Source organism: Triticum aestivum, chromosome 2B (genome assembly GCF_018294505.1).
Source record: "Triticum aestivum cultivar Chinese Spring chromosome 2B, IWGSC CS RefSeq v2.1, whole genome shotgun sequence".
In the NCBI taxonomy this organism is placed as follows: domain Eukaryota; kingdom Viridiplantae; phylum Streptophyta; class Magnoliopsida; order Poales; family Poaceae; genus Triticum; species Triticum aestivum.
The window spans coordinates 109,036,849-109,050,209 of NC_057798.1; the positions used below are offsets into that span (position 1 = coordinate 109,036,849).

A 13,361-nucleotide genomic window follows, 5' to 3' on the forward strand; every position below is an offset into this window, starting at 1 on the left:
GAGAGCCGGCGCGAGCAGCACGGTAGAGGCACGAATCGTAGGGGGAACCACTGGTCTTGGGCGCCGCCGGAGCCAGCTCGCAGTGCAGCATGGGAGGTGGTCGATGCCGACGATGGAGAGGGACGAGATCCAGCCGGGGGAGCATGCCGGAGCCGAGGCAGCCAAGCGGGATGGCGTCGGGTCCGAATCCGGCCACGGACAGCGCCCCCGAGCAGGAGGAGGGGCGGATCCGGAGGCTGGCATGCCAGATCCGGCACGGGAGAGGGTGGGAGAGACCGGCTCTGGGCGCCCGCCATGGCCATGTCGACGAGCTTCGATTTGGATTTGAAGGAGTGGGTGGGGGGTGGTCTGGACGGGAGGAACCTCGCCGCCGCCGTCCGCCGCTGGCTTCGCCCGGCGGCCTCCTCCGGCGACGACGAGGAGAGGGAGTGGCGGAGAAGGGCGGAGGGTAGGTGGCGGCGGCGGCCTCCGGAGTCGCCCGAGGAGAGCGACCCGGGAGGTTCACTTTTTTTCAGAGGTTATTTGCAACCATCTTACAGTCAATCATATCACTTGATTCTATAGGTATACGCGAGAGATGCTTGTATGTTTGGATTGTGACTATTCCACACTTGCCTTATTTGAGATGCTCAAATTCATAGCCACACTGGCTTGCCATAAGGAATCTTGCCACACTTTTTGTATCTATGACATGTGGGGCTTACTGATCATGAAAAAATAATCCTGGCTTAGTTGTGGCCAGAACCAAACACACACACACAACTTTGTAAAACTTGACTAAGTTGAGGTCTAACAAAATGTGGCAAGTTGTGGCTTGAAACCAAACAACCCCTTAATGATTCCTTCACTACTCATAGACTAAACTGGATCAAGATGCAAAACAGTAAAGTATAACTAGTTAATCACCTTCTCTTCATCCTCTAACTAGTACAATATTCATTCCTAAAACATTTGCCTATCTTGTATTCATCTGCAGATAACGTAGATCTTAATTAAACCGCAACAATTCAAGCGAGGCGGCGACTCACGAATTCGCGGTACTATGCATATATGATGCGTCGATCCTTCAGCTCTTTTTGTGCAAGCGTACCATGTGCTCATGTTGTAACATTATATGTACGTGCAAGCTTACATGCTTGCTCCTTGCATGATATAATGAGATATGCATGTACAATCTATGATATAACCATGAAATTTGATTGGGGTTGTGAGATAGTCAGCTCGTAACTCTTTGTTTTTCTTTTACCTTTGTTTGTTTTAGCCTTTTCCCACTTTTGCACGTTTCGTGGTCCATGATCTCTTGATCCACACTCTTTCCCCCTTGCTTTCTCCTAAATCAATAAAGCTGGCCTAAAACCGGGTTTAAAAAAATCCATGAAGTTTGATGGCCCAATCTTCAAGTTGTATATAGCCTTCCATATCATATATATGTAATTTATAATTTAGATGAATGTCACGTTCTTTCTTCAGAAATCTACACCCCCCCCCCTCCCCCTCTAATCTCCGTATAACATGAACGTATGATTGCATGCAATATTGTGTCAATATGGTACTACTCATACTCAATCCAAAAGTTAACTTGCTAATATGTGTATGTATATATGCACCAAATTAAAATAGGAAATATATTTTACACAACATACCACCAAATATTTCTAATTTAGGGAAAACCATTTTCGGTGGGAGCAAACCAAAGTGATTACCAACATCAATGTAGGGAGATCCAGTAGTGATTACCAACAACCATATCGCTTAACTTATCCATGTGCTTGGTCTCATGGACAACCGACAAAATGTATCACCAAGAGTGTAGTACTTTTGAAAAAATAAACTTTACTACATGTTTGTCAAACTAGGGTCATCCCCCACATAGTAATGCCAACAAACCCCAATAGGTAATATCTTGTATGTATGCATGCTCTTATATATTTCTACTATTTAGTACTCCCTCTATTAAAAAGTATAAGATGTTTTGGATATTTCAATATGGACCTTATATAGTCTGAAATGAGTGAACAAATACACAAAAACATCTCTATATACATCCAATTCATAAAAGAATTATAACTATATTTGTTAATGGAGGGAGTACTATATATGATATTTGTGATTCACTTGGGTGCTCATATTTGAAGTTAAAAAATCGAAACAACTAAGCATGCATTAGCAAAATTTGGCACATAAGAGAGGAAAGAACACTGAGTTCCAAATCACCCGAAGCTTCAAAACTGCCCATTGCCACATAGTGATATGATCTCTAAGCGAGCTATCAAACTCCTAACCCACTGAGCACTTCTTTCAACTCATCAAAATCCATTCCATTCATCATCAAATGACGCCGTTCGAAACAAGAAGAGACCGAGCGACGATAATCTCCACTTCCACCTTAGGGCCATGGTCACCCAAGAAACATGTCTCCTGACTTACATTGCAAGCTTTGGGCGTGAAGCAAATCTCACCTTGTGCGGTGATATCACTAGATTCTTAGTAGGCTTGTATGACAACATTCAGGCTTCCTTCCAGTTCTACAGAAACTACATGCCTTGATAGACGAAGGTAACCGTGTGCACCCTTAGACATAGTTCTACCACGTGAAGCAAGCATCACAACTTCCATGGATGGGGCGTGAGTACTGTAAGTGACTTTACCACCAGTGACTTTATATGTCCGCGATGGTGACAGGCAAGCCACTTGACCGCCATAATCGAAAGGCCATGGCCCCTTTTTTACACGGACACCCAATATGGTGGCCTGGACAGTTTCATGAATTCGCTCCATGCATAACTCTATTGTGCAGAAGCAGTTGCTGAAGCAAATGGTACATCCTCCGCTGTAATGACACCTCCTGCTGATCAATGCTATATCTTGAGACAATGTTTTGCCTTTTACTTTTAGCTCAATTTCAAAGTAAACATCATCAATAAAAACAATGGCACGAGATGGGCCAATCAAACGCAAAAAAGGATCCTGCAGGCATCACCAAACACGCCATTAGTACTAGCAATTCTAAAAGAAGAAGACATATGCTACTTCGAAGTATGGAAGAATGCCACCACACATGTGCACCCGGAAAAAGAAAATAACATATACAAAAAAGTGTAGGGAAGTATTAGTACTAGCATACGTACGTCCTGACCGAGTTTCTGCGACCTCCACCTATCGCAAGAGAAGAGGAGGTTGCGGCTGTGACCACGCAGTCTCGCGCAGCGACCACGCCGTACACGGACAATGGCCATTCGAGGCCGCCTTTTATCTCCACGAGCTTGATGGTGAAGATCTGCAGAGTGGCCCCGGCGATCGCGGCATCACCTGGGTCGCATCCAGGTGTGCAGTGGGTAAAGTGCATGGGACTCACGGTCGCTGCAAACACCAACCAAATAGAAGTCCATGCGTGTTAGAGAAATCTAGCATGAATAAATCAAAACGTGCACGAATGTGTTTACTCACTCGTGTCCTCGAAGAACGCGCGGCCACTCGTTCCCCGGTTAGATTCCCAGCTTCTACGGTACGAGGCAAAGGCCATCTCCGCCTCCTCTTTGGCTATTTGCCGGGCCGACTTGCCTCTGTCCATCTCCTTCTTCATATCATCATCACCATCACCACCAGAGACATCAACCTTTTTGTGGTAGCTTCGGTCTTGGACCTGTTGCTGATCCATGGCTGAATCATGGTGTGGCCTCCCCGTCGGACTGGCGGCGGCACGACCTCCACGTTTCCCCTTGTTCCTACCACGACGAGACTGACCGATCTCATTCTCATGGGGCGTCCAAGAGACAGGCCGAGACTGCAGAGCAGATTGCCCTGCCATCTCTGTGGACTCACGAGGCGTCGGACGAATCATGGGCTGCTCCGGCATGCCGCGGGTTCCTCCCTGTCCACCAAACAGCTCGAGGCGCAGCGTCCTGATTTCCTCCCGGAGTGAATTAACTCGTTCCAACGTGGCCTCCAACGACTCCGACTCTGTGAGTTTTTCCTTCTCCTCCTTGAGCTGCTCGAGCAGGCGCGATAGGCTCTCAGGAGGGGCAACTCGATTATTGTTGCGGTTCTTCCTCCTTGGTTTGGAGTGATCGTTACTCCTACTCTCCATCTCGATTTGAGAGTGTTTCGTCGACTCTGGATATCACGAGGCGATCGATGGATCTGCTCGATTACGTCGGGCCTGGTGGTAGGGTTTCTCGAAAAGAGGGGTCCTTGGTGATTATCAAGTCTTATGAGGGGCTCGTCCCTTATTATTTATACTAAAATTAAGTCAGGAAGGTTTTTTCAAAAATAAAAAACAAGCGGAAACGTGGGCGCAAAGCGCGCGGCGGGGAGATAGTACTTCGCTGTTATGCACACCGTGGCGATGAACCGCATTGAAGCAGGGGACGCGCGCGACGTTTGCGCTAGCTCGACGTTTGCGAGTCGCCATCAAAACTTCCAAGTAAATCAAATCAACTTCATTACTATTCAGCTTATAATAATTAATAAGTGATCAACTCGATGTGCATGCTGGCTAGCTAGTACACGGCAATAACTAGATGTGCCTAGATAGACACGAATGATTTTTTATTTTATTTTTGAATTGTGAAGCTTCCATTTTAAAATATAAGACGTTTTGGTATGTTATAAACTAGCCTACAAAAACATCTTATATTTTAAAACAAAGAGAGTAAACGTTAGGCTGGTTGTAATGGGAGTATCATGCTGGTGATAATGGTAGTATCATAGCTAGTATCATGCATGCCAACTAGGCAATTTTGGGAGATGTCATAGAATTAAATGAAGAAAGAGAGGGTTGAGTATCATATCATTATACCGTATCATAATAAATGTTATGCTACTATGTGTCATGCATGGCAATAAATAGCGTACTACATGATATTAACATATAATACTATGCGTTAGGAAGGTAGTATCATACATTAGTATCATATGCCTGATACTAGTATCATATGTATCATACATTAGTATCATATGTATCATACTAGTATCATATGTATCATAGTATGTGTCATACATTAGTATCATACATTAGTATCACTAGCAAAAGAGCATGTGCGTTGCAACGGGAGAGAAAACATAACACACACTCTTAACCCAACAACCATCACCCAAGACCACAATAGGTCCATCTCCTTTATTTTTGTGAGGCATCATATTTGTGTTGCCGCTTACCCTCTTTCTAACCCTCGTCGACGATGGCCTCGGTGTTCACACAAAACAAAACAAAAAAACATGTTTGAATATGTTTAATCCTAAGTCGTCTCTCTCCCCCTCTCTCCTCCCTCTCCCTCCCTCCCTCTCTCTCTCTCGCTTTCTCTCACTCGCGATGAGAAATCTGTTGTTTTCCCCTGCGACATTTTTCAGAGGTATGCATGTGTAGTTATCGATGTTTTCTTTTTTCTATATTATTATAGTGGGGTGTTTATTTGCAATCGGGTCGCCGCCGGTATAAAAGGAAAGCAGATCTTATGCTATAAATTATAAGTTTGCTCCCAAAACGATATTTTAAAAAAATTTAACAGGTAAAATTAACATCATATTTAGATTCCACATATTTTTGTAATAACATTTCATATATAATATGTTAAAATCGAAGTTACGGTTTAAAAGATACGGATAATTTAGAAAATCATTTATTTGACTTAAATATATTCCAAAATAATATTTAAAAATACTTAACAGGTGAAAATAATCTCATATTCATATTCTACATATTTTTCTAATCAAATTTCATATATAACATGTTCAAATCGGAGTTACGGTTTAAAAGATATCGATGATTTAAAAAAACATTATTCGACTTAAATATGGTCTGTGGATGAATTACCTAAAACATCAGGGGAGGGTTCAAAAAAATGTAAAATAACGGTTCGGGTGTGACTTAAATCCGAACTGCGGGTTGGTTTCAACAAAACACAGAGACTTTCGTGTAAAATATGAAAAAACGATTCGTTTTAACTTAAAACAGAACTGCGGGTTGAATTCTCTAAAATAGAGAGACTTTTCTAAAAAATACCATGACGGAAGAAAGAAACCCAATTTGCTTTATTATTAGGTAAATATATGCATGATACTAGTATCATATGCATGATACTAGCTAGTATATGATACTCCCCATTACAACCAGCCTCATAGGTAGTTTCATGCATGTCAACTAAGCAATTTTGATGAGGTGGCATAGAATTAAATGAAGAAAGAGAGGCTTGAGTATTATATCATAAGGGTATCTCCAACAGGTTGTATGTTAGTCTTGTTGGTAAAATGTCCATGTCATCAACCAACAAGCTATCATACAACTACTCCAATAGATTGTATGTAAGCTATCCAATAGATTGTGAGGAGATAAATGTGATTGCTTTCTATTTCACCTTGTAGCTCGTGCAAAGATTGTTGGTTAATCTACATACAACTTTGCTCTCTCTCCACATTTATTACATGCCACGTCATCACTATGTCTTAGGTGGCAAATTAACCAACACCTATCTTACGACTGTTGGAGATGCCCTAATACCGTATCATATTAAATGATGTGCTACTTTGTGTCATGCATGGAAATAAATATAGTCTTATATGATACCAACACATGATACCATGCATTAGGGATGTAGTATCATACACTAATATCATACGCATGATACTAGTATATGATACTCCCCATTACAACCAGCCTTAGGGATGTTGCTAATTAGCGGCTAGCTGCATCACGACACGAGAGGTCCCCACGTTCATCGGCAACAAAATTTTGACAATGATGAGGACGATGAGGTTGACGACTCGATGAGGTTGCACGGGGTAACAGACATATAATGTGCACCTGATAACCTTTGGGGAAGGCTTTAGCTGAGCATGTCGATGCCTCAACTGGAACTTGGCTAGAAGATTAAAATGATAGCAGTGCACTAATGAGGGACACAAGGGAGAGAAAAGACAGAAGGCGACAAAGCGGAGGCATTAAAAGCATCTCTAGCAGGGAAGTGGAGTTTCTACACCCAGGAGCAAATGCTTGCTCCTGGTGTGAACAGTAAAATAAAAAAATTCAAAAAAATGTCAAAAAATTCTGAATTTTTGTGTGGCATACTAATACAAATGTTTGTTTTGCACGTAAAATTTCATCGCGAAATCACATTGGTGGAAGGTGTGGTAAAAAAACAAAATCGATGATCTGAAAATGTTACTTACAAAAGCATTTTGAAGCTCTGATTTTGTCTTTTCGGCACGACTTCCATGAATGTGATTTCGTGATGAAAATTTTCATGCACAAGAAACACTTGTGAAAGTATGTCACAAAAAAAATTCAGAATTTTTGGAATTTTTTTTCTATTTTTTTGATTTTACTGTTCACACCAGGAGCATTTGCTCCTGGGTGTAGAATGGTACTTTCCCTCTAGCAGATCTTTTATAAGGCTAGCCCTTATAAGGGGTTTACGGTTCGCGTTTTCCCTTTTATAAGGGGCGAATTTGGCTGTGGCTGAACTAAAACCTTATATGAAATTGTAAAATTTGAAAAGTATTTCGCGCGAGAAATGAGTAGAGATGATCATTCATACATACATATAATAGATATGATCATTCATACATACATATAGTTCATTGATTACATACTGCGCATTGGCCTACCCTAACCCTAAACTGGCCAAAATGGGGCTCACCGGAGCCCTGCGGGTGCGGCGGCGACGCAGCGGCAGTGGCGGCGATCGCTCTAGTCGTTGTCGGAGGTGAGGTCGATGTACATGAAGTCTCGCGCTTCGGCTTCGCGGCCCCACGCCACCTCCTTCTCCTCGAACTCCCGCGTCTTGGCGAGGCCCTGCTCGAGTAGGACATCGTTGACCTCCTCGTCCCGGTGGCGGCGCTACGCCACCACCTTCTCCTCTCGCGCACAGCGCGCGAGAATCGCCACCTTAATGGTGCCCGCCTCAGATGGGGGGATGTTGTCTTCTGGCCCGACAACACCGGCGCGCAGCCGCTCCGCCTCGTGCTCCCTCTTCACCGCGTGGAGCTGAGTGAGATCCTCCGCCTCCCTCTTGGCCGGCGCAACGGCGTATGCGAGCTGCACGCACCGGAGGAGCTACCCGTGTTGCATGATAGCCGAGCCTGCCGCCGGCCGTACTCCCCCACCTCGCTGCGGAGGAGTGATGGTGGCGGCTCAAGGCCACGGTTGGTGTACCGTCGGGCGGACCGCTTCCTTGCTACGTCGGCGGTGACGCAGCGCTTCCGCTCGGGGTCATCGCCACCGCGCTGGCCAGAGTTCCACTTTCCGCCACACATCATGGCGGATCGGTGGGCGGGGCGGCGGATTTAGGTCACCGTTGGCGAGAAATCATAGGGGGAATAGGGAATCACGGCGGCGGTGGGATAGGGTTTCCACCGGTATCACGGCTGCGGACCCGGATATATACTGCGACGAGGGAGGGGGTCGTTTCCGGGCCACTGTAAATTTTTACGGGTCGGGCCGACTTTACGGGGTCTGGTGTGGCCCAAAAATTGGGCCAAACCCGTATACCGTCGGAATTATGTGGACCGTGCGGTTTTAAGGGGTCTGCTAGAGATGCCCTAACGACAAATGAAGAAGGTGGGAACTGTGATGCGGTGGGCTCCATATGAATGTCACGCCTTATGACTTGTGGTTGCACCTTGGCGCTGTATAATTCTTTTTTCTCTTTGAATTATGCGGGTGAGTTGCATGCATTATATTCATTAAAAACGAAGATGATCAAAATGTCAAAGAAGTCATGATTCATACAACACCATAGAGGCACGTCTACGTAGAAAAATCTAGACATCATCAACCTGAAAGTATATTGACTTCCAACTGGACCTAAAGAAGTGTCTTGCTGCATTGCTGCCTTGCGTCCCTAATCCCTTCACAGGTCCATGAAGTTCTCGTGGTACACCCCCGGCACCATGTCGCCTCCTTTCACCGGATCGAACTCGCAGCGGTAGAACCTGCACGCACACCATGACAGCCGTTGTCAGCATGTAACGTTATGTATCATCTCAGAAACTTCTAAACAAAATGGATCAAGAAGTGGGAGGTAGGCTCGGGCGAGCGTGTGATACAGAATACCACATGCGTGTGTGTGACAATATGTTGCACATGTGACATGTGTGTCGATATAAAATTGAGAGAGTGATTTTAGCTTCTTCAACGCATCTTTTGTCCATGCAGACAATGGTAATGGTGTTGGGGTGTCTCCGGTCGAATGCAACGGAGCACTTGGTCCAGGCGTTAGGGATCCGGAACTGGGCAAACGACCACTTTGAGCTGAAATACGTCGGCAGGTAGCCTGTGTGTTCATGAGGAGTGAAGTGTTACGTTAATATTTTGATTGAGTAAAAAAAATGTAGGTAGCGACGTTAATTTTACCAGTTAAAATGTAGGAATAATATTCACCCACCTTTCAAAAATGACATGCGTGACGAGATCTGGTTGGTTGTTGCGGGTGCGGGAGAAGATGGTAGTACTAGTGGTGCCGCCAGAAGGTCATTGCTGGCATGGTCTTCCTCGAGAGTGGAGCTTGTGAGGTTAAAGTCATTGATGCTAAAAACGTGCACCGTTGCCTTGTCGCTGGACACCGCTAACCATTTGGAGTCGTGGGAGAAGGCGATGCAGTGGATGTCTGCCCCTTCGGTGCCTCTTCTCAGCTACAACAAGAGTCAAGAACACCAACATGTGAACAAGATGAAGTTCCAATGTACTCACTTTATATGAAATTATAAAAGTGTTTAGATCACTAAAGTAGTGGTCCAAAGTCCAAACGCTCTTCTAAATATAAATAGATTATATGAAACGGTTATTATTTGGAACAGGAAGTCTTACTGGTTTACTTTATTTAATTACCTTGTATCTTAAAATATAGAAGTACTCCAGGAGTATAGCATAATAAAATAACTTTCCCATGCGTAGGTACAATCATGTGACACGTTTGCATATTATTAAGATCACTTATTTAGTTATATTATAGAGAATTTTGGTTGACTCGCCTTAGGGTGATTTCTCACCAAAAGCATGCTAGAACACACGACAAAGTGTGTATGTGTTGCCTTACGACCAAGCAAGTAAAATTCCTAAAATTATATCTTTGGAAAGAAAACACACTTTTTACAAAATGAGGAAATACTTATTTCTATTTGGTCATTGATCCTTTTTTAGGATAATTTTTTTTGAAGCTATCCTTTGTTTAGGATTATTACTGTTATTAATTCCGAGATTTTTTCTATATTGACCACTGAAAAAACATCTTAGTAAGAGCACATGTATGGAGTAGTGAATCTGTCTTTTCAAATCACCTTATCTAAGTTCCTTAAAAGCTTTTGAAAGTCTGAGGTCAAAACTGAAGAGTAGACCAATGCAATCGTTCATGATCGAAAGAGTAGACAGCTTTGAGACATGCTGTGCATACCTCTTGCAGCTTTGTGCCGTCGGCGGTGCTGAAGATGCGCAGGAGCGTGCCTCGGGTGCCGGCGGTGGCGAGCAGCCGTCCGTCGGGGGACAGCGCGAGGCACGCCACGCCCGAGCCGTGCGCGTGCACGCTGACGCTGCTGGCCCTGCCGCGCCGGCGGACCTGCACCATTCCCGCCTCCGGCAGCGGCAGGGCGTAGACGAGCGTCGCAGGCCCATTCGGCTCCTCCATGGCGCACAGCCCCAGCGGGTTGGGCCCCGTCGTCACCTCCTTCTCCCAGTGGACGCCGTCAAACAGCGTGGCCGTCCCCTCGCCGGCGACGAGCATGTGGTCGCCCCGCAGGCGGAAGCCGCCCACGGCGCCGCACAGGCTCCTGACGGTGTTGGTCCTGGCGTCCTTGGGCTTGCACATGCCGTTCCAGAAGTCGATGACGTGTCCGTCGACGGCGCCGCTGACGGCGCTGGGCCTCCGCGTCGCGACGGCCAGCTGAGACCGCGTGAGCAGCTGGGCGGAGGTCACCTTGAACGTGCAGCCGCCGGAGCCACGCCGGCGCATGACGCGCTCGAGGGGGTGGCAGGAGAATACGTGGAAGTCGGTGGCCGTGGCCGCGACGAAGTGCGTGCCGTGCTGGTTGAAGGCGACGTGGACGAGCGGAGCGGGGACTAGGACTGTTCCGTCCGGCAGCTCGGAGGAAGACGACGTAGACGCCATGACCGACGGGCCGAACGATAGATCCATCAAATTAAGCTTGCTTTTCGCGGCTACAACTAGTTCGATTTGCTAACTGATTGATCAGCAATCACGGCGAAGTGGTATATGTTGTGATGACCGACCGAGGCTCGATCGATCGTCAACGTACGTACCCGTGGTGTATATAGATAGCCCCATGAAAACTACAGTGCTACCCCCAGTTAAGGGCTTCTTTGATTCAAAGGATTCTCAAAGGAATTTTGAAGGATTCTAATCCTTGGGAATTTTTCCTATGTGGGTTGTTTGATTCATAGGATTGTGAACCATAGGAATTTTTCCATAGGATTCATTTGCACTAGATTTCATAGAAAATTTTTTATCCACTCAAATCTCTTTGAAAGAACCCTACGTTTTTCTATGCACAATCAAACACTCGTACAATCCTGTAGGATTCAAAACGACATGGCACTCTAATCCTACGTTTTTTCTATTTCTACGTTTTGAAAATCCTACGAATCAAAAAGGCCCTAAGTTGGTAACCATGTCGAACTGGGACATGCATGCATGTTCGGAGTCGGATTACAATTCCTGAAACGTACATAAAGCTGTTGGTTCGTTGGGCTTGGCCAAACGTACAGGCACTGGACCCGCCTTGTTCATTGGGCTCGGATTTGGGCCTTTTTTTGTTACCGCGGCGCACAGCATATCCAATATTAATCCAGGTGCATTACAAGTATTTCAGCACACAACTCATAAAACAATCTTACTGCCTCGTTTGGAGAGAACTAGATGGTTCATGGTTTATTCTCTCGGCAGTTTCCCACTTAAAGTTGACCGATCTTTTGAACAACTCCATACTAACGAAGAGTTTGTCCGCCCGGTCCATACTCTGCAACCTCCTCAGATATCAATATGGGCAGCACCACTTTGAGCCAGATGAATGCCCCCCGAGTGGCCGGCGTCGTTCATAGGCGAACTGTGCTTATTCTCTAAAGAAAACAAACGCTAGCTAACAGAAGTTAACTGAAAAACATCTGTGATAACGAGGTTAACTAACATCCTCTGCCCCACATGGCATGAATCATGGAGCTCGGTCTAATAGACGCTTCCGCCATGTCATCTCGTCCTCAAAAGAGGTTGATGCATGGCTGCCATGTTCCGTCATGGCTGAGTGCATCTTCCGGTCATCGGAAAGGTTCCTCCGCTGCTATAGGTAAGAGCTCAATTTTCTGGTAAATCATGGCGGTATGTATAACATGTTTCTCTTACCGTCAATCCTATCACTTGATTCTATAGGTATACGCGAGAGATGCTCGTATGTTTGGATTGTGACTATTTTTGCCATATATTGCCACACTTGCCTTATTTGAGATGCTCAAATTCATAGCCACACTGGCTTGCCATAAGGAATCTTTTTTTTGCGGGGTTAAAAGGATTTCATTGCTCAACTGTTGGAATATTCGTTCCTACATAGCAGAGAAATGTCTGCAGGTCCAGAGCGCAATCAAACTGTAGTTCGGCCCTCCGATCGTCCGAAAACAGCAATTGTGTGGCTAACAACGTTCTGATTCCTACTTACATGAGCAATAGAGATATCCCTTTCACCAAAGAGCCTCTTAATATCCTGAATATCATTCTATGTGGCGATCTGTCAAGGGTAGGCGACTTGATCAACTTGATCGCATCCATGCAGTTCATCTTGATGTCTATCGGGCGAGTAGACCATTGTAGAGCAAGGCTTAATCCCTCCTGACATGCAACAGCTCAGCCTGGAGCGGTCCGGAACAATGCAAGATAGAACGACAAGCAGAGAAGATAATGTTGCCGTCATTATCACGTAAGATCATACCGGCTCCTGCTAATCCACCATCGGTATGAACGAACGACCCGTCAACATTGAGCTTCACGCGACCGGCCGGCGGGGCAGACCACTGGACTGTGGCTGCATGTTGCGTTGCTGTATTTATCATTGTAGAACTATACCCAATCGGCGGCGGCACCATCTTCCCTTTGATGATGTCAATGATTGGAAAATGATTGATGCATCGAAGAGATTCAGCATAGCTAATTAGAAATCTGCAGGAAGCTTCAATTGGAGGCGGTAGCTTATGATGTACTGTTTCATTACGTACATACCAACTCCTCCACAGCACCATCAACACATGCATGCGATCATCTTCATTTAGCTTGTATAGAAGATCAAAAAGCCACTCAGGGCCTGTATTCCTCACTGAAGCTAAATCTTGCCACACTTTTTGTATCTATGACATGTGGGGCTTACTGATC

The 13,361-nt window shown here is 45.3% G+C and overlaps 1 protein-coding gene across 1 annotated transcript; it reads right to left on the reverse strand.

Moving 5' to 3' along the window:
• Positions 1-8,846: 8,846 nt before the first annotated feature.
• LOC123039053 (autophagy-related protein 18d-like) lies at positions 8,847-11,443 on the reverse strand. Its single transcript, XM_044462360.1, has 4 exons — positions 10,386-11,443; positions 9,381-9,627; positions 9,200-9,269; positions 8,847-8,928 (listed from the first exon to the last, which is right to left on the reverse strand). The coding sequence occupies exons 1-4, from the start codon at positions 11,121-11,123 to the stop codon at positions 8,847-8,849; spliced, it is 1,137 nt and encodes a 378-aa protein (XP_044318295.1). The 5' UTR covers positions 11,124-11,443.
• Positions 11,444-13,361: the final 1,918 nt, after the last annotated feature.